General features: G+C 40.8%; 3 protein-coding genes and 3 long non-coding RNA genes across 15 annotated transcripts; 3 read left to right on the top strand and 3 right to left on the bottom strand.

The window, feature by feature from the left end:
* The first annotated feature begins 261 nt into the window (after positions 1-261).
* Positions 262-5,483, top strand: LOC100839753 (protein ZINC INDUCED FACILITATOR-LIKE 1). 5 transcript variants are annotated; one of them, XM_024463179.1, is made up of 18 exons: positions 262-388; positions 472-695; positions 950-990; positions 1,076-1,136; positions 1,263-1,365; positions 1,462-1,564; positions 1,645-1,698; positions 1,794-1,856; positions 1,937-1,986; positions 2,076-2,151; positions 2,373-2,573; positions 2,703-2,790; positions 3,225-3,310; positions 3,395-3,502; positions 3,741-3,785; positions 3,891-3,979; positions 4,084-4,127; positions 4,266-4,680. In XM_024463179.1, exons 2-18 carry the CDS (start codon positions 524-526, stop codon positions 4,367-4,369), a joined length of 1,488 nt encoding a protein of 495 aa, XP_024318947.1. In that variant the 5' UTR covers positions 262-388; positions 472-523; the 3' UTR covers positions 4,370-4,680. The 5 variants fall into 5 exon arrangements, with proteins under 5 accessions (XP_024318947.1, XP_024318948.1, XP_010237966.1 ...); XM_024463180.1 differs by lacking the exons at positions 262-388; positions 4,266-4,680 and adding an exon at positions 5,195-5,483 and having other exon boundaries at positions 400-695; XM_014902262.2 differs by lacking the exon at positions 262-388 and having other exon boundaries at positions 401-695; positions 1,263-1,347.
* A 102-nt stretch (positions 5,484-5,585) lies between these two features.
* On the top strand, positions 5,586-18,780 carry LOC100839143 (protein ZINC INDUCED FACILITATOR-LIKE 1). 5 transcript variants are annotated; one of them, XM_010239665.3, is made up of 17 exons: positions 5,586-5,910; positions 12,743-12,783; positions 12,932-12,992; positions 13,124-13,226; positions 14,042-14,144; positions 14,216-14,269; positions 14,354-14,416; positions 14,494-14,543; positions 14,623-14,698; positions 15,128-15,328; positions 15,944-16,031; positions 16,872-16,957; positions 17,036-17,143; positions 17,417-17,461; positions 17,559-17,647; positions 18,083-18,126; positions 18,340-18,780. In XM_010239665.3, exons 1-17 carry the CDS (start codon positions 5,730-5,732, stop codon positions 18,441-18,443), a joined length of 1,497 nt encoding a protein of 498 aa, XP_010237967.1. In that variant the 5' UTR covers positions 5,586-5,729; the 3' UTR covers positions 18,444-18,780. The 5 variants fall into 5 exon arrangements, with proteins under 5 accessions (XP_010237967.1, XP_003577876.1, XP_010237969.1 ...); XM_003577828.4 differs by lacking the exon at positions 5,586-5,910 and adding an exon at positions 7,660-7,944; XM_010239667.3 differs by lacking the exon at positions 5,586-5,910 and adding an exon at positions 10,493-10,692.
* Positions 7,942-9,560, bottom strand: LOC112272437. Its single transcript, XR_002966206.1, has 3 exons — positions 8,657-9,560; positions 8,440-8,535; positions 7,942-8,352 (listed from the first exon to the last, which is right to left on the bottom strand). It is a non-coding gene; the product is annotated as an uncharacterized LOC112272437 (long non-coding RNA).
* LOC112272438 lies at positions 10,232-10,659 on the bottom strand. The gene is made up of 2 exons (XR_002966207.1): positions 10,520-10,659; positions 10,232-10,397 (listed from the first exon to the last, which is right to left on the bottom strand). It is a non-coding gene; the product is annotated as an uncharacterized LOC112272438 (long non-coding RNA).
* A 544-nt stretch (positions 18,781-19,324) lies between the features above and the next one.
* LOC104584647 lies at positions 19,325-26,864 on the bottom strand. Its single transcript, XR_732486.3, has 4 exons — positions 26,717-26,864; positions 26,559-26,622; positions 21,239-21,347; positions 19,325-19,769 (listed from the first exon to the last, which is right to left on the bottom strand). It is a non-coding gene; the product is annotated as an uncharacterized LOC104584647 (long non-coding RNA).
* LOC100840056 (protein ZINC INDUCED FACILITATOR-LIKE 1) lies at positions 19,792-25,959 on the top strand. 2 transcript variants are annotated; one of them, XM_003577831.4, is made up of 17 exons: positions 19,794-20,308; positions 21,036-21,076; positions 21,719-21,779; positions 21,942-22,044; positions 22,131-22,233; positions 22,360-22,413; positions 22,532-22,594; positions 22,665-22,714; positions 22,794-22,869; positions 23,488-23,664; positions 23,747-23,834; positions 24,188-24,273; positions 24,366-24,473; positions 24,918-24,962; positions 25,045-25,133; positions 25,482-25,525; positions 25,598-25,959. In XM_003577831.4, the coding sequence occupies exons 1-17, from the start codon at positions 20,107-20,109 to the stop codon at positions 25,699-25,701; spliced, it is 1,494 nt and encodes a 497-aa protein (XP_003577879.1). In that variant the 5' UTR covers positions 19,794-20,106; the 3' UTR covers positions 25,702-25,959. The 2 variants fall into 2 exon arrangements, with proteins under 2 accessions (XP_024318946.1, XP_003577879.1); XM_024463178.1 differs by lacking the exons at positions 24,918-24,962; positions 25,045-25,133; positions 25,482-25,525; positions 25,598-25,959 and adding an exon at positions 24,567-24,911 and having other exon boundaries at positions 19,792-20,308.
* Positions 26,865-26,904: the final 40 nt, after the last annotated feature.

Consider the following 26,904-nt stretch of genomic DNA (forward strand, 5'->3'; position numbering starts at 1 on the left):
AATTTGGGAGTTAAAATTTGACAAAAGCCCATATGAAATTCTGAATTCATAGACAATAAATTTCTGAAATTCTAACTCCGGGATCTATATGTAATTCCTAGAGTTCACATCAGATGAAATATGAATAAACATTGCAATTTTGAAAGTCGGATTATGATTTTCTTCTGACCAATTTCTTTCCATGAACTGAATGAAACAAAATATACCAACCCTTTCGTCTTGATTAATGAAGTTCCCTTTCCCCCGCCAAGGAGAAAACAGCAACTAAAGACATTCATACATAGACGTCCATATCTCTCGACAAGCTAATTAATACGGTTCCATCACAGACTGCATCAATGCAAAGCAAAATCAGACATGTGTAAACATGAAGATCCAGAAGGAGCAGGTGACTCATAAGATGCCACGCATCGATCGCATACTTGCATAATACCTCAGCTTTGCATTATTGTACTAAAGCTGCACGTACAGGCAGAGTGGAGACGAGCCAGTGAGAGATAGCCTAGCCTTGATCACTGTCGCGATGGCCGCCGCCGGTGACGAGGCAGCGGCGCCGTTGCTGGAGACGGAAGAGAAGGCGGCGGCGGCGTACCGTGAGGGTTGCCCGGGGTGCGCCGTGGATCGTCGGAAGGCGCTGAACGCCGGCGTCCCTTACAGGGAGTTCTTCCACATCTGGATCATCATCCTCGTCTCATGTATATACTTATTGTGAATCTGCCTTTCTCTTACTTTTGGTGTTAAATAGTTTTGGGGCTAAAAGTAAAACTTTTGAGATGTTATGGCCAAACGTGATGTGAAATGAAGCAGAGTATTTAATTTTCAGCTGTTTTGGTTTTAAAACATCCATGTTAATTTACAGCTATGTTGGTTTACTTATGTTCAATCTTATGTTTTTGAGTATTGAGGTTAAAAGATGTGCTTCTAATTATTTGTTATTTTGTCACTCTAGGTTTGTCGATATCATCACTATTCCCCTTCTTATACTTCATGGTACGTTTGCATCAACTAAGAAAAAAAATCCATTCTCAAAACATTTTCTATAACCATACATAGTGTGGATCTCTTCTCAAAACAGATAAGGGACTTTCATATTGCAAAAACGGTGGAAGACATTGGATTTTATGCTGGTTTTGTAGGTAAGAACCTTCAAAATTATTAGAAATCTTAATTCCAATATTATCATTACAAGATAATGACAAGATTTGTGTGTACTCACACCTCTAGAAATAATGATCAATATGGCTTTCTCTTAATTCTTTTAGGTGCCGCCTACATGCTTGGTAGAGCTTTAACCTCCACTGGTTGGGGAGTGATAGCAGATCGTATTGGGAGAAAGCCAGTTATCGTGTTCGGAATTTTCTCTGCGTTAGCACTCCTATTCTATGTTTGCATAATTTTATTGCCCCTGTGACATATCCCTAATTCATGCCTTTATATATAATATTATTGATAATATCTCAGGCTTTTATTCAATACATTGTTCGGACTAAGTGTGAACTACTGGATGGCAATATCTACACGATTTCTTATCGGTTCTTTAAATGGTTTGATAGGCCCCATAAGGGTATGTTGGTTGAGTGATCCAAAGTTTCGTTTGGTATTCAAACATGTTATGGTTATTGACTTGAACATCTATCTTTGCAGGCTTATGCTATTGAAATTTGTCGACCAGAGCACCAGGCTATTGCATTGTCGCTTGTAAATTACAAAAAAAAAATTATACCAAACCTTATTCCTCACTATACTCAAATGCTAAAATTTCAATTTTAACATTTAATTTTCTGTGTGATTAGGTTAGCACATCATGGGCAATAGGTCTGATTATTGGACCAACGATTGGTGGATATCTTGCACAAGTACCTGAAAACTATAGTGATGTAATCGTGTTATCTTCGTTACATTTATGTTATTGTGATAATTTTCTCATATTTTGCAGCCAACAGAAAAATATCCAATGTTATTTCCGACTCACTCGTTATTTGGAAGGTATATTGTGTTACTGTGAATTGAGCTTTATCACATAGCACAACTTCCTTCAACTTATTTCTAACTAGGACACTGAAATAATTTTGTAGGTTCCCGTATTTCTTACCTTCTTTGTGTATATCGTTCTTCTGCTTTGTGATTCTTATAAGCTGCATTTGGCTCCCGGTATGTGCAGTTAACCATCGATTTTTTCCACTGATATAAAAACAACATGATGTACACTCATTTATGTGCTTATGGTCACATTAGGTACATATTAATTTTCCTCCTTCAAAATCAATAAAAAAAATTACGGCAAGGTTTTGATCAATATTGATGATAGAGGTTCACAATACACTTTATGCTCCCTTTAGCTTATAACTTAACTGAACAAAAATATCTTTCAGGAGACGTTGCATAACCACAAAGCAGACAAAATGGGAGATCAAACGAGTGAATCTTCTATTTCTCATTTGTCTGACCCAGAAGAGCTTAATGAGCATGGTACTAGTGCAACTACAGATCAAAACTTATTTAAGAATTGGCCACTGATGTCATCTATTATTCTCTTCTGTATCATGTCCTTTGAGGATATGGCTTATACAGAGGTAAAAATTATACTATACATATACAAACCATAAGAGCTACCTTTAGGCCGATCACAAAACTTTGCACTTAAAAGGAAAACTGAGCTACTCTATCTCACCTTACCTGTGATGTTTTGGTTCACATGATAGATATTCTCTCTATGGGCTGAAAGTGACAGAAAGTATGGTGGCCTAAGTTTCTCAACTGAGGATGTTGGTCAAGTTCTTGCCATTTCAGGTGTGGATCGATAATTCTTCTATATATACTACTGATCTGCAGAACCCTTGCTATGTGTATCACTACTTTGATCCTCTCCTTATTGTATCATCTGGCACCCTGTTTGAGTTGACAGACATATGCTACTTTCTAGAGAAATTAAAGAGCACACTAGATTTGGCAACAGAATTATGTGTTTGTTTGTTTTTTGCTTGAGAGTATGCATGGAGAGGCCACACATATATATGCATGTGTTGTCTGGCTGGTTTGGCAATGATACTTAGCAAGAAAAATATGGTATATGCAATTTTGCATGTGTGGCCTCACTATTTATGATATGGCAAATGTTACCACGGCTAAAATTTACAAGGAATCCTTACATCAACATTTTCTAATTAGTTCCATATCACAACACAAGTTAGCCCTAATGGTTTAATTCATACGTTCATGTAAAGGTGCTAGCATTTTCGCATACCAAATATTTATTTACCCTCGTATCCTGGGAGTTGTCGGACCAATCAAAGCTTCTCGCATTGCGACGGTGAGTTCAAATTTCGTGATCTTCGATTAAGATTTCACTTTTACTTCAAAGCAGTTCAACAGCAGTATCTGATTAATTTTGCAGAGTCTATCTATGGTGCTTATTCTTACCTACGCACCTATCACATATCTCTCAAGACCTTGGTCACAAATAGCAGTAACCATTGCCTCAATTCTTAAGAATAATTTCGTGGTGAGCACCTTCAGATTCATCCTAAGTTTTTATGCATGTGTTAACATTGGTGGATATCCAAGATCCACATTTCTTATGTTTATCTTTGCACTGAAATAACAAAATGTTTTCTAATTCTAACAAGTACATTGCTGTCGTAGTTGCTGCTTTGTTTAACAAGATTAATTAATGCGCCACAACAATTTTGTAGCCAATATTCTTACTAAGATTTGTCCACTTTTACATGTATGCTTACCAGAGTACCGTCTTTACAAGTAGTTTCATTCTTCAGAATAATTCTGTGGTATGTTTCCCTGTTCACATTCTTATTTCATTTACTACTTTAGAGCAAATTGGGATTAATTTCCTACACATCAATTTAATTGTTTCTATGCGTTGTACCCAACAGACTCAAAATCAAAGAGCAACTGCGAATGGATTAGCCACCACTTTAATGTCCTTCTTCAAAGCATTCGCTCCAGCAGGAGCTGGCATTGTGTAAGTAAATAAAATTTACTATGGTGCTAATTACTTTGTCATATTCATAGCGGCATGGTTTCTTTTGGAGGCTGGAATTTTGTTTCATGGTATATATAATGCAGGTTTTCGTGGGCACAGAGACGGCAACATGCGTTCTTCTTCCCAGGTAAATTCATTAATTAAAATTGAACGAACTGTATACTTGATCTGCACAAGTTCGTCTGTATATTCTTGAGCCGGGGCGCGGTTGAAATTAATTAGCACTATATATAACACATCTTATTTCTTATTTCTAACTGTGTAGGTGATCAGATGGTGTTCTTCCTTTTGGCTGTTGTGGAGCTTGTGCAGCTGGTCTGGACATTCAAGCCATTTCTAGCCGTGCCACAACAATTCTCTTCAAGTTAATTAGCGCTCCGCGTTCATATATCTGTGTGATAAAATTTATGAAGATTAATTGGAGTGTGAAAAATTAAGAAGAGAGTGTACACAATACTGGCCAGTAGATGTGATCAGGGAGTAAGTAATGAGAAAAATAATAAGAACAATGGGAGTGATGTGATGATCAGAGTAACTACTGGCACAGCAATTTTCTTATTCAGACTAGTGTACTGATTATGCATGAGCTAGCTGCAAAGTGCAAACAAATGTTTGAATTCTTGTCCTGATCATACACATGCACTCCCTCCGTTCCTAGCTAATATAAGATTAATTGGTTTTGTCCTATGTCAAACTTATTAAACATCCATCGCGCGCCTTCAACGCATCGGTTAATTAAGCTAGATTAGTTAGTTATATCTTGTCTTAAGACTCTTAGTTGCTGATCATCGATCTGACGTGCATATGGAACTCATAATCTTGTAGTCATGCAGTACTAATTATTACTTTCATGATGCTGACTGCCAAATCTCTGCCAACCACTGTCATTGGAAGAAGCTTAATTTGATGATCTCATGCATGTTAATTTATTAAGCGTAGATTAGAGCATGAAGAAGATTGATAGCCGTCCATCCCTTGGAAGAAGGACGGCCGTCCATCCCTTGCATTCTACTAGCTAGATCTAATAAATAGAGTGGTTGGATTCGTTTCTTGTGGGACTTAAAATTATTCAGAGATGAGATCGAGCAGTGAATGACGTAGGAGCTGACGAACATGAAGCACAATCTTCCGACCTTACGTGGACATATTATGATATTTATTAATTTCCTAACAACTTGACGGGGTTCCTTTCAGAGCTGGATCGATATATGGCAGAGGAGGACAAAAATGCCGTTCCCTCCCTTTCAGAGTACGTCATCTGAAAGAAGAAGGAGCAGTATCTATACGAACAAGAATGGAAAACTAGAGGCTTCTTATTAAGACCCGATGGCCACAGAAGCAAGAGCAGATATGCCAAACCAAAATAAACCTACTGCATTCTCTCAAGAAAAGGAAAAAAAGAATCATTCTCGAAAAGAAAATCCTAGCTAGCTACTGTGTCGTCTGTGTGTGCTTCAAAATTCCACAAGAATTATTCTCTGCACGCTCAGCATTCTGTTACTGTGACTGACTGACTGGAAGCAAAGCACGTTCAGCATTCTGTTCCTGTGCTACACAAAATCCCCCATTTAAATCGCTTGGGCTCCCACCATTATCAATGCATATATACCTTGCGTCAAGAGCAAGAGCTAAAGCTCTAGCCGTCCCGGCTTAGCTGCTCCCTTCTTCTTCAGATACATCGATCGAGATTCGAGAGAGACCAATTAGGCGTAGCAGCTGCTAGCTAGCTATGGCGGAGGAGCGATCAGCTGGCGGCGGCGGCGAGACGAGGACGGCGCCGTTGCTGGAGAAGAAGGGTGCGTACTATGTGGAGGGGTGCCCAGGGTGCGGCGTGGAGCGGCGGAAGGCGGCCGACGCTGGCATCCCCTACGGCAGCCTCGTCTACATCTGGGTCGTCATCCTCTGCACCGGTATGAACAATCTCGTATGGGAATGTCTCTTTATATTTCGTCTAACTATTTAATAAACATTTTTTCTATCCATCAAAGTTACATGAATCTCAATGATTCAATCAAAATGTTGTGATCATAGACTAAGAAATAATACTAGTTACTGTATTTCTCAGTCGCCTAAGAAATGACAAAACCGATCTTATATACATGCATCCGGAAGTATTTTGTAATTTATGGACGACTTTTTCGTACTACCGGGTGTAGTTACTCACACGTACGTTTCACACAAATTTAGGAGAATATAGCGCAATCGGGAGAATGTAAAATGTAGTATATAGGTAGAATATGCAGTTTTTTAACATACTCTATCATATATACAAATATGAAGACATTTTTAAAACATAGTAAAAACTATATGCCACTTTGCAAAAAATTTCATGTAGTTCGTTTTGAAATATCTTATAAATAGTATCTGAATTTATTAAAAACAATAAAGTAAAATAATATATCCTATCATATATGGTAAAATATTCAATATGAAAGGAAGCACTGCAAGAGAGTCCTCGATTTGGGCACTACTAGCACTTATATCAGTCAGTTGAGTTGACGAACACGCAGCACAATCTTTCAACCGTTGCTTGACGTGTGCACATACGAGGATGACGAATGAATATGATATTTAATTCCCCTCAGCTGCATCGGGTTGCGTGCAACCTCAAGATCGATTAGGAGCAGAGGAGGACAAATATGCTCTTCCCTCCCTCTAATATACAATATAGGTTTGTGTATTATATCGTCTCGTCGTGTATACATGCTATTTCTTCTGATTCTAAATTCTTGACTTAAATTTATCCAAATATAGACGTATCTATTCTAGAAAAACGTTTAGATACATGTAATATTTCGACAACAATTTAGGATCGGAGGAAGTACTTGTTTGGGCTACATTGAAAATCGTACATGACGCTTGATGTTTGGGTACTAATTTACTACGGAGTAGGAGCAGATACAACTTCCTGTTTCTAAATTGCCATCTTCCTCCTCCCAGGATACAAGTGCATGACGTTTTAGATCCTTGTTAGGTCTCCAATGCACGTCAAAGATCACTACTGTCTTAAATTTCATACTCAATCCATCTATAAAAATGCAAGGACAAATTTGAGGACCGATAAAACCAAGAAAAAAAAGTTCTCTCGAGAAGCACGCACACGTGCTAACGTTTAATGATGTAAAGACGACCTTCGAATTTGCAGGATTTCTTCCTTAAGTTTCTAGTCTCGGAGCAAATAGAATCCAAATACTAGATTGTATAGGCGGGAGACGCCACTTGGACAAGGATAACACAAAGAGGTGACATGGGTATGCGTTCTACCCAATCCGATCGAGGGGGCCGACCGACATGAGCATGAGAGGGGCGCGCGGCGGTGAGGCGGAGAAAGGGAAGGGTAACGAAAGAGAGACGGCGGCCTTCTCCGAATTAGACCAGACGACGGACGTCCGCGACATAGAAGAGTCCATATACAAAAATAATTTACACTGGTCGATGCTGATTTCGTTTCCTGTTCGTTCCCGGCCGGTGGACGGATCTGGCGGCGGCCAAAGGAGGACAGGCTACTTGACCGCCACGGAAGCAAAGCAGATGAGAGGCCAAATCAAATCAAAGGAAATAAATCTAGAACAGAACATCGTCGTCTCCTGCGAGAGAGCACGTGCCATATTCTGAGCATCCAAATCATTGTGCTCCCAGCATTATTAATACGCGGAAAGTGCATTTGCAGCTCCAACAACCTCCCCAAGCTTAGTTCCCCCCCTTCCTTCCTTTCTTGTCTACGGCGATCGAGAGGCCGCCGCCGGAGCAGCTAGCAATCGATTCCCCAGTATACATGGCGGAGGAGCAGTTAGATGCAGCAGCAGGCAGCGGCGGCGAGTCGGCGCCGTTGCTGTACTATGTGGAGGGGTGCCCGGGGTGCGGCGTGGAGCGGCGGAAGGCGGCCAACGCCGGCGTCCCCTACGGCAGCTTCATCTACGTCTGGGTCGTCACCCTCTGCACCGGTACGCACTCCATTATCGCCGGCTTATTAGCTAGCTCATCGATCCCCCCAACCTTGTGATGAACTGAAATTCGCGTTGCAGCAAACCGGTAGTTACCGCAGTAGCAGTAAGAAGCTTAATCATATACACTATCTCCTGGCCAGCTTAATCCACATATAAATACTCACCACATGTTTGTATATATCTGGGGGCTCGAAACGGGTTCAATTCAAGTGACAAAGTCGAAACCACATACTCCTACCACAAAGAAGCGTCACTCGTACTTCTTCTGCTGATCATAATTCGACACTTCACCTGCTGCATTGATCACACCAAGTCGATGGGAATGAATGAATGGTGTTCATCAGTTCCTGTACTGTACTAGTACTAGGCTATACAAGCCACTCAATTTTATTTCTCTCTGAATTTCTGAAAGAAACACAGAAAACCCATCGGCGTCAGGAATTCAGAATGCAGAGCTTCGCGTAACAATCAGTAATTCTCGTTGTCGAAAACCTGAGCAGGCCGTAACCGGTCATCAGCATCCTATCTATCACATCCTTGTGTTTTATCGCCCCTGTCTTTTCTTTCGCTTCGGAAGGTCGACTTCCCCTGCAATGCATTATTCATTCAAACAATCAACAGGAGTACGCCCTTGTTGATAAAAGAAACAGGAAAAATACAAGCTCCTGTCAGTTTATATCAAAATCCAAAAACGAAGATCTATACCAACCAAGTCGATGGAAATATGAACTGATGTTGAGTTCCAGTACTACTGTCACACTGTGGACCTGACTAGGCTGTAGTACGCACCACTCAATTTTCTCAATTTCTGAAAGAACAAAGAATATCATCGGCGTCAGGAATTCAGAATCCAGAGCTTCGCGTAACATAAGGGCATCTCCAAGGGATGGGCAAAACATCAAGTTGTCCAATGCTAACCTCCCATGCATTTATCTCTTCATGAGTCTTTGACACGTGGGCCAAAAAGACAAGTGGATAATGTTTAGATGAGTTTTGCACAAATGGGGACTCCCCATATTCTCTCAAAATTTGGGGAAGAAACAGAGAGCGTCGACCACTTTTGGACAAATGGAGGTTCCCATTGGGTTGTGTATATTGCTCTTTGACCCCCATATGGACAGATTTGGACAAATGGGGAGGATTTGAGGGTTTTCCTTGGAGATGCCCTAATACTCCTTGTCCAGACCTGAGCAGGTAACCAATCGTCAGCACCGTATCAAATCCTTCCTTTCTATTGCCCCTGTCTTTTCTTTCGTTTTGGAAAACCTCCAATGCATTTTTTTCGAACCAAGGACTCAATCCATTAATTAAGACTAAGAGAATTGTCCAGTTAATTAAACGTAAAACCGGGCAAAAACCGTAACAAACGCCATGACGCAATCAAGAAGACCGCAAACAGGACACCCTGACCAACCTGGCCACTCACACTCACTACACGCGCTACTGAAAGAAAGTTGTCGTCGAGGTTGTACGCAGAAGTCATTGTCATCACATGAACACTCCTCCTGAGATAGCGACTTCGACTCCCTCCACCAACACCCAAGAACGGGTCCCGACTTCTGCAGGCTCTCAAGCTCGTGTCGGCCCATGCCAACAGTCGACCATCATGCTAGCGACCAAGAGGCGCGATTCTGATGATGAGCATCAAAGGTGCAATATGCAAGGCTTGCGCCGAACAAGACACCAACAGACCGGCACACCCATCGCCAAGTCATCGTCATCACACATCATTCCTTTGAGTTGATGACTCTAACTTGCCAACGACGAAGCAACACCGACAGGGGAGAGTTGCCGAACATGCCGGAAGGACCGACTGCCAAGACCATCGCCGCAACCCAAACTCTTCTCAACATCGTCGTCGCAGCCGCAGAAGACACCAACGAACCTCGCACAGCCCCACAACCACTGGTCCCACGGCCGGTGCAAAACTCCAAAAGCGACGCCACCAAGGAGGGAAGTGACGCAGAGAGCGCCGCCATCGCCGATCCAAGCTATTGAATCTGAAGTTTCCCCCGGAGCTCGGTCCGCACGGGGAGGAACAGAAAAGGCCATGGGTGTTGCCATCGTTGGCCCCCGATCAAGGCCGGAGCACGGCTTTTGCCGAGACCTGTTCCATCCACTCGACACGCCAGCGGCCAACCACACTGATAGCACTGCCGACCACCCACCGCCGGCAGCAGGCCCATCTCGGGCTAGATCCGACCGGATCCAACCCATCCAACGAGCACAGCCGCGGGATCCGGTGCGCGTGGTGCCATTATTCATTCAGAAGAGGAATACTCGGTTGAGAAAAAGAAACATGAAAAAAAATCCAAGCTCCTGTCAGTTTATATCAAAACCCAAAAACAAAGATCTACAGCACCAGCACCATCTGATGATAGATTGCACTTGCACAGCCCCACTGACCATATGGACCCACCACCACCAGCTCTCACGTGCCACGAATATTCCTGCCAAAATAGAAAACCCCTTCCTATATATAGTACTTGCTGATCGAATCAAAGTACATCGATCGATCTCTGGCCACCGATCTCTGGCCACCGTATAGCAGCAGCTGCCATCGATCCAGTACCTGTATATCGTCGGTGTCGACGCCGTTGCTGGAGAAGAAGAAGAAGATGGATCATCCTCGGTCCGTTGAGGCCGGTCGTTGCCCGGGCTGCGCCGTGGAGCGGCGGAAGGCGGCGAACGCCGGCATCCCCTACGGCAGCCTCGCCTACATCTGGGTCGTCATCCTCTGCACCGGTCAGTCCGTACATCTCCATCCGTCAGATAAACAGAGATTCAGAATAGAATATCGGTTACACAGACCAGAAATTGCCTTGGAAAAATCAAGAATAAGATTTCACAGCTAGCAGAATTGCCGTTTGTGGGCTAGTGATTAATTGGTTCATTAAGCCGGCCAGCTAGATTATATTTTTTGCTTCATCGTGACTACTGGTTGACTAAAAGTACACAGACAGCCCTTGGACGGTCCCGATCTGACACGTGTGTGTCGTCTCCTTGTCGATGACGTCATCCCTTATGCCAATACACTGGCCTTCTTGATTTGGTAATTAATAAGACAGGATCTCTAGAATAAAAATACATGGCCTAACAACCTTTAACGGTCGTATTGTAATCTTTCTTTTTGAGCAAGATCGTATTGTAATCTTTCTCTTAAAAGCTTTGCTAGTTCGGAGGAAGGATGCGAGGAACTGGCGTCCCTTCTCACTGACCGTCTGGCCCCACCACCACAATGATCGCCTTCGTTCTTCCGACACCACCCATTTTCCGCATCTCCAAAAGAAAAAGAAACTAAAAAAAAGACCCCAACTTTCTGGAGGTCGACCGACGAGGGCGATGCACCGCCGGAGGAATAATAATGGCCCCCCCGCTTGGCGCCGCGCGGGGGATTAACGGGAGATCGACCGCGACCGCGGGGGCGCCGGCTCACTCCATCTTGGCTTCTTCCTCCTCCTCCTTGGGCAAAGCATTCTCCGCGCAGGCAGGTGGGAATGCCACGGACGGCACTCGTCCAAGGAGACCCCTTTCGGGTCACGCGGCGTCTGGGAGGAGGAAGGGCGCCGTAGGAGGCTTCGCTTCCGCCGCTTCCTCGATTCGGGTCCTCGACGCAGACCCTGCCCGACGAAAGTGCAGCGTCCACTGATCTCTGCGAGCTATCCTTTTAATTCAAGCCTGGGGTTGTGAGGAGGAGAGGAGGAATTGGGTGGCAGTAATGGCGGGGGAGGAGCAGGGGGAGCGGAGCTCGCCGCTGCTGAGGAAGACGGAGCACCAGCCGGGATGCCCGGGCTGCGATCTCGAGCGGAGGAAGGCGCTCCGGAGCGGGATGCCTTACAAGGAGTTCTTCTATGTCTGGATGGTCTCCCTCACTGCCGGTACACCTGTTCCTTCCTGCGTTTCTTCCAACCTTATCTCTGAAGATAGATTAGAGAGACTCTGGGGTGGGGAGGGGAGGGTTTCTCTTTGCTTGAAATCACATTAATCTGTAGGAATTTTGTTCTCTGACGAGGTCACTGTAGTATATCACATTGGAAATGGAAATTTGTTTGTGCCTGCTGCTGCTGCTGTTATATCATACTCCCTCCGTCCCGAATTAACTGACGTGAATTTGTATAAGAATCTATACAAATCCACGTCACTTAATTCGGGACGGAGGGGGTAGCACATAGCACGAAGCAGCAGTGGCAGTCCAGATTCAACTGCCTACAACTCATGGGCTAATTGGCACCGCGAGTGATCTTCTAGTATCTCTCACAAAATAGTAGTAGTATACTCTAACCTCATGGGCTAATTCAACTGTTTCGTCGTTTATTCTACTTCGTTGCTAGCACTTTGGTCTGCCTATTGCATCGAGTGCTGAGAGAGTAACATGTTCTTGTATGAAGATGTGCTGATGCTGTGGAGATTTTGTTTGGTGGAGTATCAATTTGTGGAGAATTGTATAACTTAATTACCTTAGTCAAGTAATGTCTGTCTGCCCAGGCCTTTCTTTGAGCGAAATTGCCCATGCCTTTTTATTGGGAGGCAGTTCAGACACAATTTTTTTCCTCAGTACCTCCCGCTTTCCAGCATATGCCTCAGTTGTTTGTAGATTCCTTTTACCGAGTAATATGTAATATCTGAACTAACCCAATAAGTGTTGACATCAGCACTTGTGGATCTACACAGCATAATGACATATTTTTTTGGAAATGTTATAATGTTACCCTGTACTCATTGTATTGTTCTTTTCATTAAAAAAACATTCTCGGTTCATATTTAGTGTTTCTAACATTTTCTCTGGCCTTTCCAGCTTTACCAATATCATCACTGTTCCCCTTCTTATATTTCATGGTATGTATTATCGTCCTGTTCTCTCTTTTTTCCCCGGTTATTCAGGATACGCAGTAGATACTTAAATGGTCAATAATTAAAGAGCAATAGCTATGTTGATATCTGAATTTGCTAATAAGCCTTCATGTTGTCTTTTATTCCTCTGCAGATAAGAGACTTGAATGTTGCAAAAAGAACAGAAGATATTGGGTTCTATGCTGGGTTTGTAGGTGAGTTTCTTACGGAATCCTGTTTCGAATTTGAGATTGTTAAGTGTTGGGCTTGATGATTATTAAAAAAATGGCAAATATTTGTTGATTGCCTGATGTGATATTTCCATATTTACTGGATGTTTCTCTAGGTGCTTCTTTTATGTTTGGGAGATGTTTGACTTCAACTGCTTGGGGAATAGCAGCAGACCGTATTGGAAGGAAGCCAGTCATTGTCTTTGGCATTTTCTCCGTGTTAGTAACATTTTGCCTCCTCTTTACATATTACCAGTGTTCATTAGGGTGTGGCTGTATTCAGTCCTGTATTTCAACTCCTTTTATTTTATGAGGAAATTACACTGTGGGTCCATGAACTTGATAGCGATGTTCAGTTTCATCCATTAACTTGAAAACTGTTCAAATGACTCGCTAAACTTGGCAGCTTTGTTCATTCTAGTCCAAATGGCCAAATTCAGGTGAAATTCGGTCACGATGGCATGTGACGTGGACCTGACCGGCGCGGGAGGTGGATTTTCGCAATTTTATGGTTATGGACCATTTCTGTTTAACCCCCTGGAAACTCCTGGCACCCAACCTGCGGTCCGCCATTAAGGCCATAACCCTAGCGACACAAAATCCCAAATCGATCCACAATCTTCTTCTCTAGGCCGGCTGCTGCTCTGCTGAAGTTGTTGCTGCCGAACCCATCGACGGAGCCGTTCGCGTGGACGCCGCGGATGCCGCCCTGAAGTGGGTTCATCTTCGAGGGCTGCGTCTCTACTTTCTGGAGATTCCAAGGGGCTAAACAGAGAAAGTACATAACCAGAAAATTGCGAAAAGCGCCATCACGTGCCGGCCAGGTCCACAACACATGCCAGCCTTGCCGAATTTCGCCTGAATTTGGCCATTTGGACTAAAATGAACAAAGCTACCAAGTTTAGTGAGTCATTTGAACAATTTTCAAGTTAATGGATGAAACTGAACATCGCTGCCAAGTTCATGGACCCGCAGTGTAATTTCCTCTTATTTTATTAGGTGGGACTCTAACTTAATTCTTGTTAATATCACAGGGTAATATTTAATACTTTGTTTGGGCTAAGTGTCACCTATTGGATGGCAATAGCTACAAGGTTTCTCCTTGGTGCTTTAAATGGTTTACTTGGACCAATAAAGGTATGGCAAATTTTAAAGCACTTTTGTGCTAGATTGTGTGTAACAGTTGAACCTGTGCCTACCTTTTGCAGGCTTATGCTATTGAAGTTTGCCGACCTGAACATGAAGCCCTAGCACTATCACTTGTAAGACAGAAATGCGTACCCATGCACTATTAATTCTCTTCTTTCAGTGATTTTTGTTCTGACATCAGTTTCTTGTGATTTTAGGTCAGCACAGCATGGGGAATAGGTCTCATCATTGGTCCTGCTCTGGGAGGCTACCTTGCACTTGTATGAACCAGAAAATTAACTTCATGCTTTACTGACCTGATATTCTGCCTATGCTAATGTGGTCCTTTTTATGGCAGCCTGCAGAGAAATATCCAAGTATCTTTTCGCCTGACTCATTCTTTGGAAGGTATCCCTTTGTGTAGCTAAACTAGATTATCCAATATAACTGCTTTAATGAATACTTACTTCTGCTGCAAACGCGCCAGGTTCCCATACTTCTTGCCTTGCTTATGCACATCAATGTTTGCTGCCGTTGTTCTGGTTAGCTGCATATGGATGCCGGTATGTGATACTGCAATGGTGCTAGCTTCTTTCATTATGCTGTCTGCCTAATTGCAAGTTCATTTTATATGGCATGTGGGAAACTTTATTACGTGGGCTTAAACACGAAGGTTGTATATTCATAAATACCTCTCTACTTCACATGTTTTTCTGGGTAATATTAGAACCAGACGTTTCAGTATACTGTTAAAGTTCATATATACATGTTTTTGGGTACAAATATATTTCTGGTACGATGGACATTATGTTCTCTTTTCATTATATTCCAATGGTGCGGCAGTAGTAAAAGGTAAACTGATATCTGGAATCGAACAATGGGAAACAATGATGCTTTAAATTTTCTATCCTCATAGATAGACTTCTTTTACCCCTTGTTGGAAGAGTTGATTCTAACTCCTTCCTCTGTGAATACCTCTAAATGTATTTTAGGAGACGTTACACAAGCATAAAGTCAATGAGAATGGAAATCAATGTGTTGAAGCTTTGGAGGCCCCTCTAATTGATCCGAAAGGAAATGCTGTACAAAGTGGTAATGTGGATACCAAGAAGAGTTTGTTCAAGAACTGGCCATTGATGTCATCCATAATTATCTATTGTGTCTTCTCCTTCCACGACATGGCTTATACGGAGGTATAATTATTTTCTATTTGTAGTTAATGGGCTTGTAGTCTGAACCTGGTGTGGTGATTGTGTGGTTGATGATTTCAGCAATGAAATTGGGGAGCCTTTTGCTCCTCTTATAAAAAAAATGGGGTTGAAGTATTGTAGAAAAACCAGATGGCTAATTTCTCTTAAATATGCTTGTGATGAATGGAATAATAATTATTATTAGGGGCAGGACTGATGCCTTCTATTATCCTGCTTATTCAGATATCTGACTGGACTTGTTGGTCAATGATCTTGTAATGTGTTTCCTGTGGTACACCCATATATGGATGATATCTACAACTGTGAATATCAATTGTTAAATGTTTGATTGTTTTCCTAGAGAATGATAACTAGTGGTGGCAATCATAAGAGCGAATTTCTAGTGGAGAGTTGCTCCAGTTCGTAAATTAGCTCTAAACTGTTCACTTATTTTAGATTTACCCTTTTATGCTGACATGTGACTTGGCTTTGTCATATTTATCATGTATTTTGTTGATTTGCAAAAGTTTCTCTGGATCTCTGATAACTAATACACTACCCCTTTGAAACAAACTTGAACTTGTTTTTGAGCAATTATACTTTTGAAATCAACTTCAGGTGTTCTCTCTATGGGCTGAAAGTGACAGGAAGTATGGTGGACTGAGTTTATCATCCGAAGATGTAGGTCAAACACTTGCAATTACAGGTAGCTTTCTTTGTGTGCTTTCACTAGTGCTGCTATTGTAACTTTTATTGGAAATATAAATATAGTACAGATGACCCCCACAAGATCAAACGGTAAGTCATAAACACAAAACCATTAGAAACTGAGGAACTGACAAAGCTATTCTCAAATAAAATTGACTCTACAAGCAGCTTTTCCACAAAACTACGCATGCAAATATTTTGCAAATTCAATCAGACATGGCATCAGTCATCTGTTTAGGGCTTCTTCCGTTCAGCTACTCTCAAGTTAAATAATCTTTTCCATCCATAGTTGTTTGGTAGTGTTATCATCCTCTGTGTTCAAATGTTCTAGCAGCCCAAAGTAGCTGATTCAATGGCAATGATTTTTTTGAGCCAGCATGAGCTTACCAAGTAGCAGCATGATATCAATTACCTCATTTTGCCTTACCATCTCAATAGTTCTCAAACCCCTAGCTTTTCAGGCAAATGGTTAAGCTTCCAGAAGGAAGAAGGAAAGTGCTCTTATAGAACACATGAAGCGAAGGGTTGTCATGTAGAGAAGGACTTGTATAATTTGCTAGTGTATCCATGTACTGACCTGACCATCTCGTCCAAACTTAGGTTGCTAGGGCACGATCAGTGTTCTACTCATATTTACAGAACAATGTTGACAGCAGTGCCACTATAAAATTCAGACAATTTTACTATGTTGGGACTCATACACTGGATAACAATTGTTAACAATAGTCAACATACCCCAGAAACTGGATAGACTTTGCAAATTGTATAATTCTGAAATGCTTGGTGCACCGTTATTACTGATAGCAATATGGACAGTATCTTACATCCTCCATTTCAGGTGCCAGTCTTCTTGTGTATCAACTCTTTATGTACCCACGCATCAATAAAGTTCTTGGACATGTCAGATCTTCTCAAATCGCAGCTGTGAGTGAAAGCTGCTATTATTGAAGCAAGTTCATCTCTTCTTGCTACATATCCTAACTATTCTGATTGACCTTGCAGGTTCTGTGCATACCTATTCTCTTTGCCTACCCCTATATGACATACCTGTCAGAACCTGGATTATCAATCGTTCTGAATATTGCATCGGTCATAAAAAATAATCTTGGTGTGAGTATTCTTTTCCATCCCATTTTAGATTTTCAGAATCGACTCAGTAGATAGATCATAGATGACAATTATGATGTTTCTGAAAATCCGCAGTAGTGTTCTGCCACCAGAAAGGAGTTGACTAAATCTTAGATACTCCCTCCGTCCCACGCATAGATCCTTATACAAATCCACGTCAGTTAATTTGGGACGGAGTACTATTTTTCTGTCACGATAGCTAAAGTTTATCTCACGTCGATTATTGGTCTCCACTCTCCATGATTACTTTATCAGGTTACCATCATCACAGGCACTTTCATCCTTCAAAACAATGCTGTGGTACGTAACCCTTAAGCTCATCTCAATTTCAGTTTCTTATATAAAAGATCCGTGCTTCAAGTCTGCAACTGACTGATGATCATGCAATTACTAACAGCCTCAGGACCAAAGAGGAGCAGCAAACGGATTGGCCATGACAGGAATGTCCTTTTTCAAGGCAGTTGCTCCTGCAGGTGCTGGCATTGTGTGAGTAAATATACTTTGCTCCTCATAGCCTCTGCAGAATTTTTTATATTTTGCATGTGAAAATAAATTTATAGCTCACGCTGCTACCTTGGCAACATAATCTAAACGAAATGTATGAAGTTCCAAAAGAACAGTGTGTGACATCTGTGACATACACTGGATTTACAAACGCTCCGCTGCTGGTAAATCTAATGGACAAAGCATCTGCACCATGCCAGATGTATTGTAATCGACAGAGGACATTAATTCTGAATTATTACTGTGTTGTGTTATGGTCCTATGAGTGCCATAGTTATGCGCACTGCCCACATGTGGGTGTCAAGAGATAAGCTGTTGAATAAGCATCCATAGACACATACCCGCAATAGTTTTTCACAGTTAAGCTATTACACGTTTACTGGTTCTCTCATTCCACATGATTTTTGACAAATGCAGGTTCTCTTGGGCGCAGAAACGCCAGCATGCTTTCTTTTTTCCAGGTAAAGTTTGTTACGGAGTACTGTATTTTTAGGAAATCCCCGCACAGCATACATTTTATTTCCTTTCTGGCATCACAAATGGTACCAAATCTACATGGGAGGAGGATCGCAAGCAGCTCAATTAGTTCATTTTTATATTTTAATTTCAACTAGCTGAGAGATCTTTTGAGTTTTTACTAGCGTGTAATTTTCTCGACCATTTCACTCACACAGGTGACCAGATGGTGTTCTTCCTTCTGAATATAGTGGAGCTGCTTGGACTTGTTCTCACATTCAAACCTTTCCTGGCTGTGCCAGAGCAATATGATAGAAACTAGCTAGCTTTTCCGTTATTATTCTAGAATTTTTGGATCATCACTCAGATGGCAACACTCATGGGTCCCGCATCCAAGACAAAGGGGCTTAAGCGCACCCCCTTACACAAGGATGACAAGGAGAGTTGATAATTGCTTTCTGTATTTGTATGTGACATGTGTAATAGCAGCCATTTTCAATAGAAGGAATGCATATATAGTCTGGTAAAATAAAATGGTGGCCAAACTGATTGTTTGCCCCTTGCTTAGGCAGATATGTATATATGTACTCCAATGTAAGAACAAGTTTGTGAAATAGAAATTAATTCGGTGGTAATAGAACTGGTGTAATTGTGTTATAGTCTGTAATGTTCTATATGTCATCTTTTAATAAATCAGTCGCGCCCTTGCTAAAAATCAACAAGATCTGTTTTTGTAAGATAACAGGTGGCGTATCAGGTAAAAACTCTGTATTTCATGTATAGGTGATTTTTTTTAAAGTTGGAACTCTACTTTGTTTGGCACACTAGGGCAAAATCAAAATTTTGCATGCAGTTGAGTTTCAACTTGAAATTTTGCTTGTTTATAGAACATCAATTCTCCGACATAGGCTGTTATTATTAATTTTAAAAACTTGTACACATGTTTTTCACAAAGTTTGCACCATAAAAGGATGATGATGACACTTCTCAGGTAGCTAGGCATGCTCGTATGAACCAGCTGGCAGTAGTAATGTGTTTAATTAGTAGCATTATTATGGTAAATTAAGCATACGTGCTCCTGCCGGCCAAGACTTGAACAGCATAGAGTTGTCTCTTGCTTGATGAAGAGATGGATCATCTCGATCGGGATGTTTCTGGAAGAGCCTATGGATCGATGCATGCATTTGCATCGACAGTACTGTGTATATACATGTATATATATATGCTTTGATCGAGATGGCCGCCGGGGTGGCAATTTTCACGCTGCCATTTATGCAGATCCTGAGTATACTACTTACCACTAGCTAGCTAATTAAGACCTAAATTTGACCTGTGTCCTGGCGGCTCATGAAAACATGCATCACCAAGAACCGGCCCAGCTCGGGTGCTCAGCCCAGCGAGATAATATGTCCCACCTTACAAAAAAACCACTCCTTCCGATCCAAAGTCGTACCGAATAAGTGACACTTATTATGGATACATGGAAGTAATATCCATATACAAAAATACGTACATCACCAGTGACGACCTCCGTATGTGTGTAAGCTTCCGTGCCAAATATATATGCTGACATACACGTGCCGTAACGCACGTATATACATGGACGTCCAGTGCACCACCAATTAAGCCTTAATCAGTCGTTAAACCCCTGTAAATATATAGTAAGTACGATGAATCAGTTAATTAATTAGAATTCAGTCAACAAGAGCAACTGGTGAGATCACAGTGTCCTCACGACACGAGCTGAGCTGAGAAGAAATCTCATCTCACAAAAAGCGGCAAACTTTTTGCTGCCCCTGACGACAGAGACGTACATACTTTTACTATACGCCTAGCTTGCATTTGCATTTTGCATACATATATAAAACGGCCAGTATAGCAGTACTGCAATTTAAACAGCAGATAGAGCTTAGAGCTTAGCTGCACTAGTTGACTGACACTTACTGCAGCCTGCCAGAGAAAGCAAAGCAATATCAGTAGTCAAAATGGGTGACACCACTACCAGGAACCGGACTTACCCTGCGTGCAGCGAGGACGACGACGCCGGCGAGAGGTCGCCAGCATCGGAAGAACAAGTTTTGTACTACGAGGGCTGCCCCGGCTGCGTCATGGATCGAAAGAAGGAGAGGAGCACTGGGACGCCGTACATGGAGTTCTTCTATGTCGGGGTCACCACCTTCGCCTCCGGTACCGGCCTACCTACCTAAGCCCTCTACATTTTTGCTACTCCCTCCGTCCGGAATTACTTGTCGAAATATTATATGTATCTAGATGCTTTTTATACATAAATACATTCATATTTGGACAAATTTGAGACAAGTAATATGGGTCGGAGGGAGTATTAATTTCTAAGACCACCGGGAAATAACTATTTCTAAAGGTCACCGCTAATGAATGACCGTACGACTAGACTTAAGGATTCATCTTGCGGGTGCAGATGTGATGTGAAAATCTTGATCCTATGGCTAGAATGAATAGTGGGCTACAAAATAACTGTTTTGTCGACTAAGCCCACATGCTTGTCATATATATGTATCTCACGAGTCACGACCGACGCGAGGCTGAGATATTATTATTGTTGTTGTTGTTTTTATCAGAATCGCTAATTGACGCATATATAATAAATGGCATGAAAAAAATTCTTCAACACTTCCAGTCCACCATCTTACACTTTTTAATAAAAATGGACTTTTCAGTTTCTATCTTAATTTAGGAACATTCATCAGTTTCTATCTTAATTTAGGAGTATTTCTGATGTTATAATTGATTGCAGGGGATGTAATTGCATGATATATTTATCTATATATCTATTTTGTTCATAGCTAGTTAGCTAGCACTGGTCATAATATGTAAAGATATATGCGACTTTCCTGACAGTTAACTGACAATATTATTATCTTCTTTAAATATGCAGCTTTACCAATATCATCACTCTATCCCTTCTTGTATTTCATGGTATGTATATATGTTAACCATCTCTCTCACCTTATAGCTTGGTTTATTCAAACTTACTTGCATGTGAATTTGTTCATACCGAATTTTAAAAAGAATAATATTGTAGATAGAAATGGTAATCCATTACTGTATATGCAAATATCTTGCCACCATATTAGTTACCTTGAACTGGGCTCTAATCCATAGAAATGGTGAAACATGAGGCATATTCAACAGAATCAGATCCGCACAGTCTTAATCTTGAGGTCCCTTCAGATTTGAAACGTGAAACCTGGTGTTTATTAATCCAGAGTGCATCAGTGCAAGAGAGATACCATAAAACAGTGAAACCTTAATTTGCTACAAAACATTAGTAATAATGATACAATAGAGTCATGGCTCCATGCAAGTCAGATCATTGAAGTAAATTGTATTTGATCCCTTTCCATGAAGCTCCTTAACAAGAACCATTACTATTTGGGAAACTCGATGCATGTCCTATTATTCATATATCAATATCGATGAGAAAAAACTTTGATTTAACGTCCCAGATTATTAAATGGTATATGTGTGACCCTTAAGGATTGATACTTTTAAGGGTTTCTTCAGCTCTCAGTGAAACAGAGTTGGAGTAAGCTCAGTTTTGACCTTTCTTGAAAACAGATAGAAGACATGCGTGTGGCAAAAAACGAACAAGACATTGGATTCTATGCTGGTTTTCTTGGTAAGAAAGTTAAAATTCTCTGAATCGACAATATATGGTAACAAAACTCAAATATATATTTCTGCAGTTCTAGCTTCTTGTTTCAGTTTCAGCAGATACTATATACTCAGCCAGATTAAGGTATGGTATGCTCATGATGTCTATGGTGTTGTATATATATAGGTGCATCATACATGATCGGCAGATGTTTTGCCTCACTATTTTGGGGTGTGGTGGCAGACCGTATAGGGAGAAAACCTATCATCGCATTCTCCATGTTCACAGTGTGAGAAAACTTTTAATTTTTGTTGATGGGCGACTAAATATACTCACTTTTATATATGTGGCAAACTTAGTAATCCTATATTTCAGGGTCATATTTAACACTCTGTTTGGACTGAGTGTAAAATACTGGATGGCAATTACCACAAGGTTGCTTCTTGGTTCTCTAAATGGCATGCTTGCGCCAATAAAGGTATATATCCAAAAGTTTTGCAAAATCTAGCATCTACTATGTTATCATAGCGGCTAATTTGATGTATGTAGGTATATATACGAATACGTATGTACATGCATGATGATTGATTCTCGGATTTTGCAGGCTTATTCAGTTGAAGTTTGTCGGCCTGAACATCATGCTCTAGGATTATCAGTTGTAAATGCATATATAACTCTTCTTCTTTCATGCATCACTATATCATGACTACTTACTACTAATAGGTTGATGCTGTTCATATATCATTGCTCTAGTTAACTTATTAATTTTAATATAGGTAAGCACAGGTTGGGGCATAGGTCTTGTTGCTGGTCCAGCCATTGGAGGCTACTTAGCACAGGTAACTATTTGTTCAGAAAGCTTCCAAAGAAAAAATATAATATCTTAATATGTTCTCTCTTTCCTGTCAGCCTGCAAAGCAATATCCAAATCTATTTTCTGAGAAGTCAATTTTTGGGAGGTATATCCCTGTTGTGTATATAAGTTTTTAATTTTGATGAGCTAACTTAATGAAACTAACTGTATTTGTATTTTCTTAGGTTTCCCTATTTCTTGCCCTGCCTTATTATTTCACTGGTCGCCCTTGCTGTTCTAATAAGCTGCATATGGCTACCGGTATGTGACACTCTCGCTATAGTATAGTATGTCCTATGATTTTTCTTTTCTTTTCAATAATAGATTTGCTAGTATAATCTAAAGGAATTTCTCTTTTTCGATCCTCAACTTGGAGACAGATCCATTTCTGGTCTCCAACTCTTATAGGGTCCTTTTAAACCTTAAGTTTAAGGCTTGGCACAATAATCTTATGCTCAAGCTGATATTATGACTTCCATCAATATCCAGATCTAAGATCTGAGCCAACAACAGATATGAGACATGTATTTCTTCTTGATTCCATGGATTCTCTGATGTCGAGAAGGCAGCACTTGCGCTTTCAATTAAACATAAAAGAAAAAGGATAGCAACTTTCCATAATAAATACTACTAATTTTTTATGTCTACAAGAAACAAGATAAAAGAAACATAATGAAGAGAGCCAACTAATTTTTCAATTGTCGAGTCGCCTTTAGCTAATGGTTGATAGTGTTTTGTAGCTAATGGTTGCTATTTGTTTTATGCACATGACAACTGTTTAATAATTGCTTGTTTATCTAGCTAGATCTGCTTCCTTAGTGAGATTACAGCATTCATATAAGACTAAAACTATATCAAATTCCCATATTTGGATACCAGGAGACACTTCATATGCATAAAAACTTAGAAAGGGAAGTAGAAATGGTTGACGGTTCAACAGCTGCTCCACATAGAGAAGCTCCGCATAAAGAGAAGAGTATATACAAGAACTGGCCATTGATGTCTGCTATACTTGCGTACTGTGTTTTCACCCTTAATGATACAGCATACAGTGAGGTAAAACATTATTCGTGTTCCCCTTAATACAAATGAATCAATGAAGAAAATGTAATGTTTGTTGCCTTTTTGTTGTTATCAGATACTTTCCTTGTGGGCTGTAAGTGACAGAAAGTATGGGGGACTAAGCTTACCATCTAAAGATGTCGGCCAAATTCTTGCAGTTTCAGGTATATATAACCCAACTAGTGTATATAATCTTATTGACCATCTGCACATCCGCTTATGGACAAACCTTTTAATTTATGTAGTTGATTTGAACTTTATATACGCTATCAAATGTATAACACTACATCAAGATTGCCTCTAGGATGTGCATAATTATGGGGCATTCTTCCATGTATTGGTGCAATCTGAAACCAGATATATCAAAAGTAGTTCTAGTACTACTGCATGGTACCCATTCTGGACCATCATGTGTCACTTTTACAGTGGTTAAATACTTAAATCCTTAGATTGCCAGAATTTGTTGTGTATTATGATTATGAAAGATATTAAGTATTAATTTCACATTCAATTTCAGGTGCTGGTCTTCTTATGTATCAACTGTTCATGTATAGACATGTTCATAGATATCTCGGATCTATCATTTCATCCCGTATTGCAGCTGTGAGTAACTGAACTATCTCCTACAAAACGAAAACTCACTTCTTTCTTATCGATATATAAAAAAAGTTTATGCTTCCACATATCCTTTTCAGGCTCTATCCATACCACTCATTGCTGCTTTCCCCTTCATGACACACCTATCAGGGACTAGACTTGGATTAGCTATTTATTTTGCTGCCGCTATAAAGGGTGCTTTAGCTGTAAGTGTCAGCACTTCCATCTCTTCATCTCAAACATGTTTTTTTTCTCTTACAAACAGAAAAACATACATGCTGTACTAATCTTGCGCGCAGGGGCGAAGCTAGCTGGGAGAACCAACGGTGTCATCTATATTGCATCGGTGTCATTTTTTACAAATAAATAGTAGCCTTCACTAATTTACAAGGGATTTGCATCAAATCACTGGTGTCAAGTGACACCAGTGCTACAACGTTAGCTCCGCCCCTGCTTGCGCGATGGGATATACAGATTGTGAAATCCCATAAGGCTTATATTATAGTCCAGGCATATATACTGCACAAAGTTAATAATTGATTCTTCAAAATCGCTATGGAACTGATCATAAAAAAGAAACGTCAAATGGATTTTTTTCCTTTTTGTATAACCATTCTTTCTAACTTTACATCTTTGACAAATTTCATCAGACAACCATCTTGACAGGCACCTGTATTCTTCAAAATAGTGCCGTGGCAAGTATCATATCAATTCACTTAAATTTTATATCCTCAGTTGCTTCTGAAGCTAGCTAATTTGGTTTACTTGAAATGACAGTCACAAAGTCAAAGAGGTGCTGCAAATGGCATATCTACGACTGCAATGTCCCTCTTTAAGGCTATTGCTCCAGCAGGAGCAGGTGTTCTGTGAGTATCCTTGTGAACCATCCAAATTTTAATTCAACACAAATCAATGGTTAGTGCTAACCTGCAAACTTTGTATAGCATGTGAAGAAGACTACAGAACATCGGTAGGAGCTTTCTCACAAAACTATTTACCTTAACATACTAACACAAAAGTGGACTCTGAAATTTAGTAAAACATGGGTTATTAATAGTAAGAATGCTAAAGCCCAGAGCTAAGTTAAAACCTATCATCATTAGTAAGCATATTAGAACATTTTTTTATGCCATGACTTGATATTAGGTTCATATGCACAGAATGTATGCATCTACCATCTCTAGCATACCTTATTTGGGAATTTTCAAATGTAGGTTCTCGTGGGCCCAAAAGCGCCAACATGCTGCCTTCTTTCCAGGTATGCTACTGATTTACAGGTTGGCATTCTTCTTTTAGCAAAAACTAAACGTTTCTTTATTTAATCATGCAGGGGATCAAATGATATTCCTGATTTTGAATATAGTCGAAGTAATTGGGCTTGTGATGACCTTCAAGCCATTCCTAACAGTTCCAAAACAACACGAATCGAAGTAGCTGTTGGAACCCCCAAGCAGTGGAAGAATGGTGGATGTTGAAAATTACAAGCATGCTTTAGCTTGAAAACTGTGTACAAGTCCCATACATTCCTCAACCCAAGCCCCTACTATTATGCAGTGATTATTACTTGTACAGGATTAAAATAAGGAAGAGCCTTCGTATGATAAACTCAATATACGTCTTTTACTACCCTGGACTGTGAAATACGTTGTGTAAACTTTTCCCAATACAGAGGACTACTCAGTTTTCGTACAATTGGGGCCCTTACGCCTCCGTGACCTATTTGACCCTTTTTGTTTCTCTCGCTAAACATCATTTGGTCACATATTTCCCTCCTAAGTAAATACTTGAACAACTCAAAACTACACTCGTCCATCTTCTTTTGATCTTGGAGGAGTTGTGGTACTTATGCAAAAAACAAGAACTCCGCATAAGATGACCCAGGTGAACATCCTATACGGCATGGAAAATGTCGATCACCGAACAAGCATGACAAACTGTAAAGGCTAAAGATAAGAGTAGTTTCTCTGATCATGAACTTCCAAGTAATATATAAACTGCACAACACTCTGAAATGCTGCTCCTGAAAGCGCAGACCTCTGTTTATATTCTATTACACCGTGGTCCGTGGCCTTAAAATCCGGGAGGGAATGTTATCACCCAACCATATATATAAAATGTCGAAAGCCACTGGTTTGGACTTGTTACAGAGAACCAATGAACACTATCAACACAAGAAAGAAAGCATATACAATTTTGAGCTGGATACAAGTTTGCCTAATAATATAGGAAGTAGAACAGACAGGCAGAAAGACAGAATATATAACTTGAGTTTCAAAACGCTAATAATATACCTTGATTCATGGACAGAAGATGACAGGAATTTGCATCCTAAGAGTGTCTCGAGCATCTGAGTGCCTAGGGAGAGAGATCGAGAGAGGTCAAGGATGCTGAGGAACAGATATAGATGACATTAATAGAGAGGGAGAAAGATGGGACGGGAATCAGGAACCTCCTCCACCCTTTACATCTCACGCCTCCACCAGCAGAGACTCCGGTAGGTCGTCGGCGCGGCGGCGGCGAGCGCAGCAGCAACTCCGGTAGCTAGGTCGACGGCGCGGCAGGTGTTTTTTTTTTGAGAAGCTAATAGGCGAAGGCCCATCTTTTCGATGGCTTTAATGGGCTTCCATGGGCCGGGAA

Source organism: Brachypodium distachyon, chromosome 4 (assembly GCF_000005505.3).
Source record: "Brachypodium distachyon strain Bd21 chromosome 4, Brachypodium_distachyon_v3.0, whole genome shotgun sequence".
NCBI classification, from domain to species: Eukaryota; Viridiplantae; Streptophyta; class Magnoliopsida; order Poales; family Poaceae; genus Brachypodium; species Brachypodium distachyon.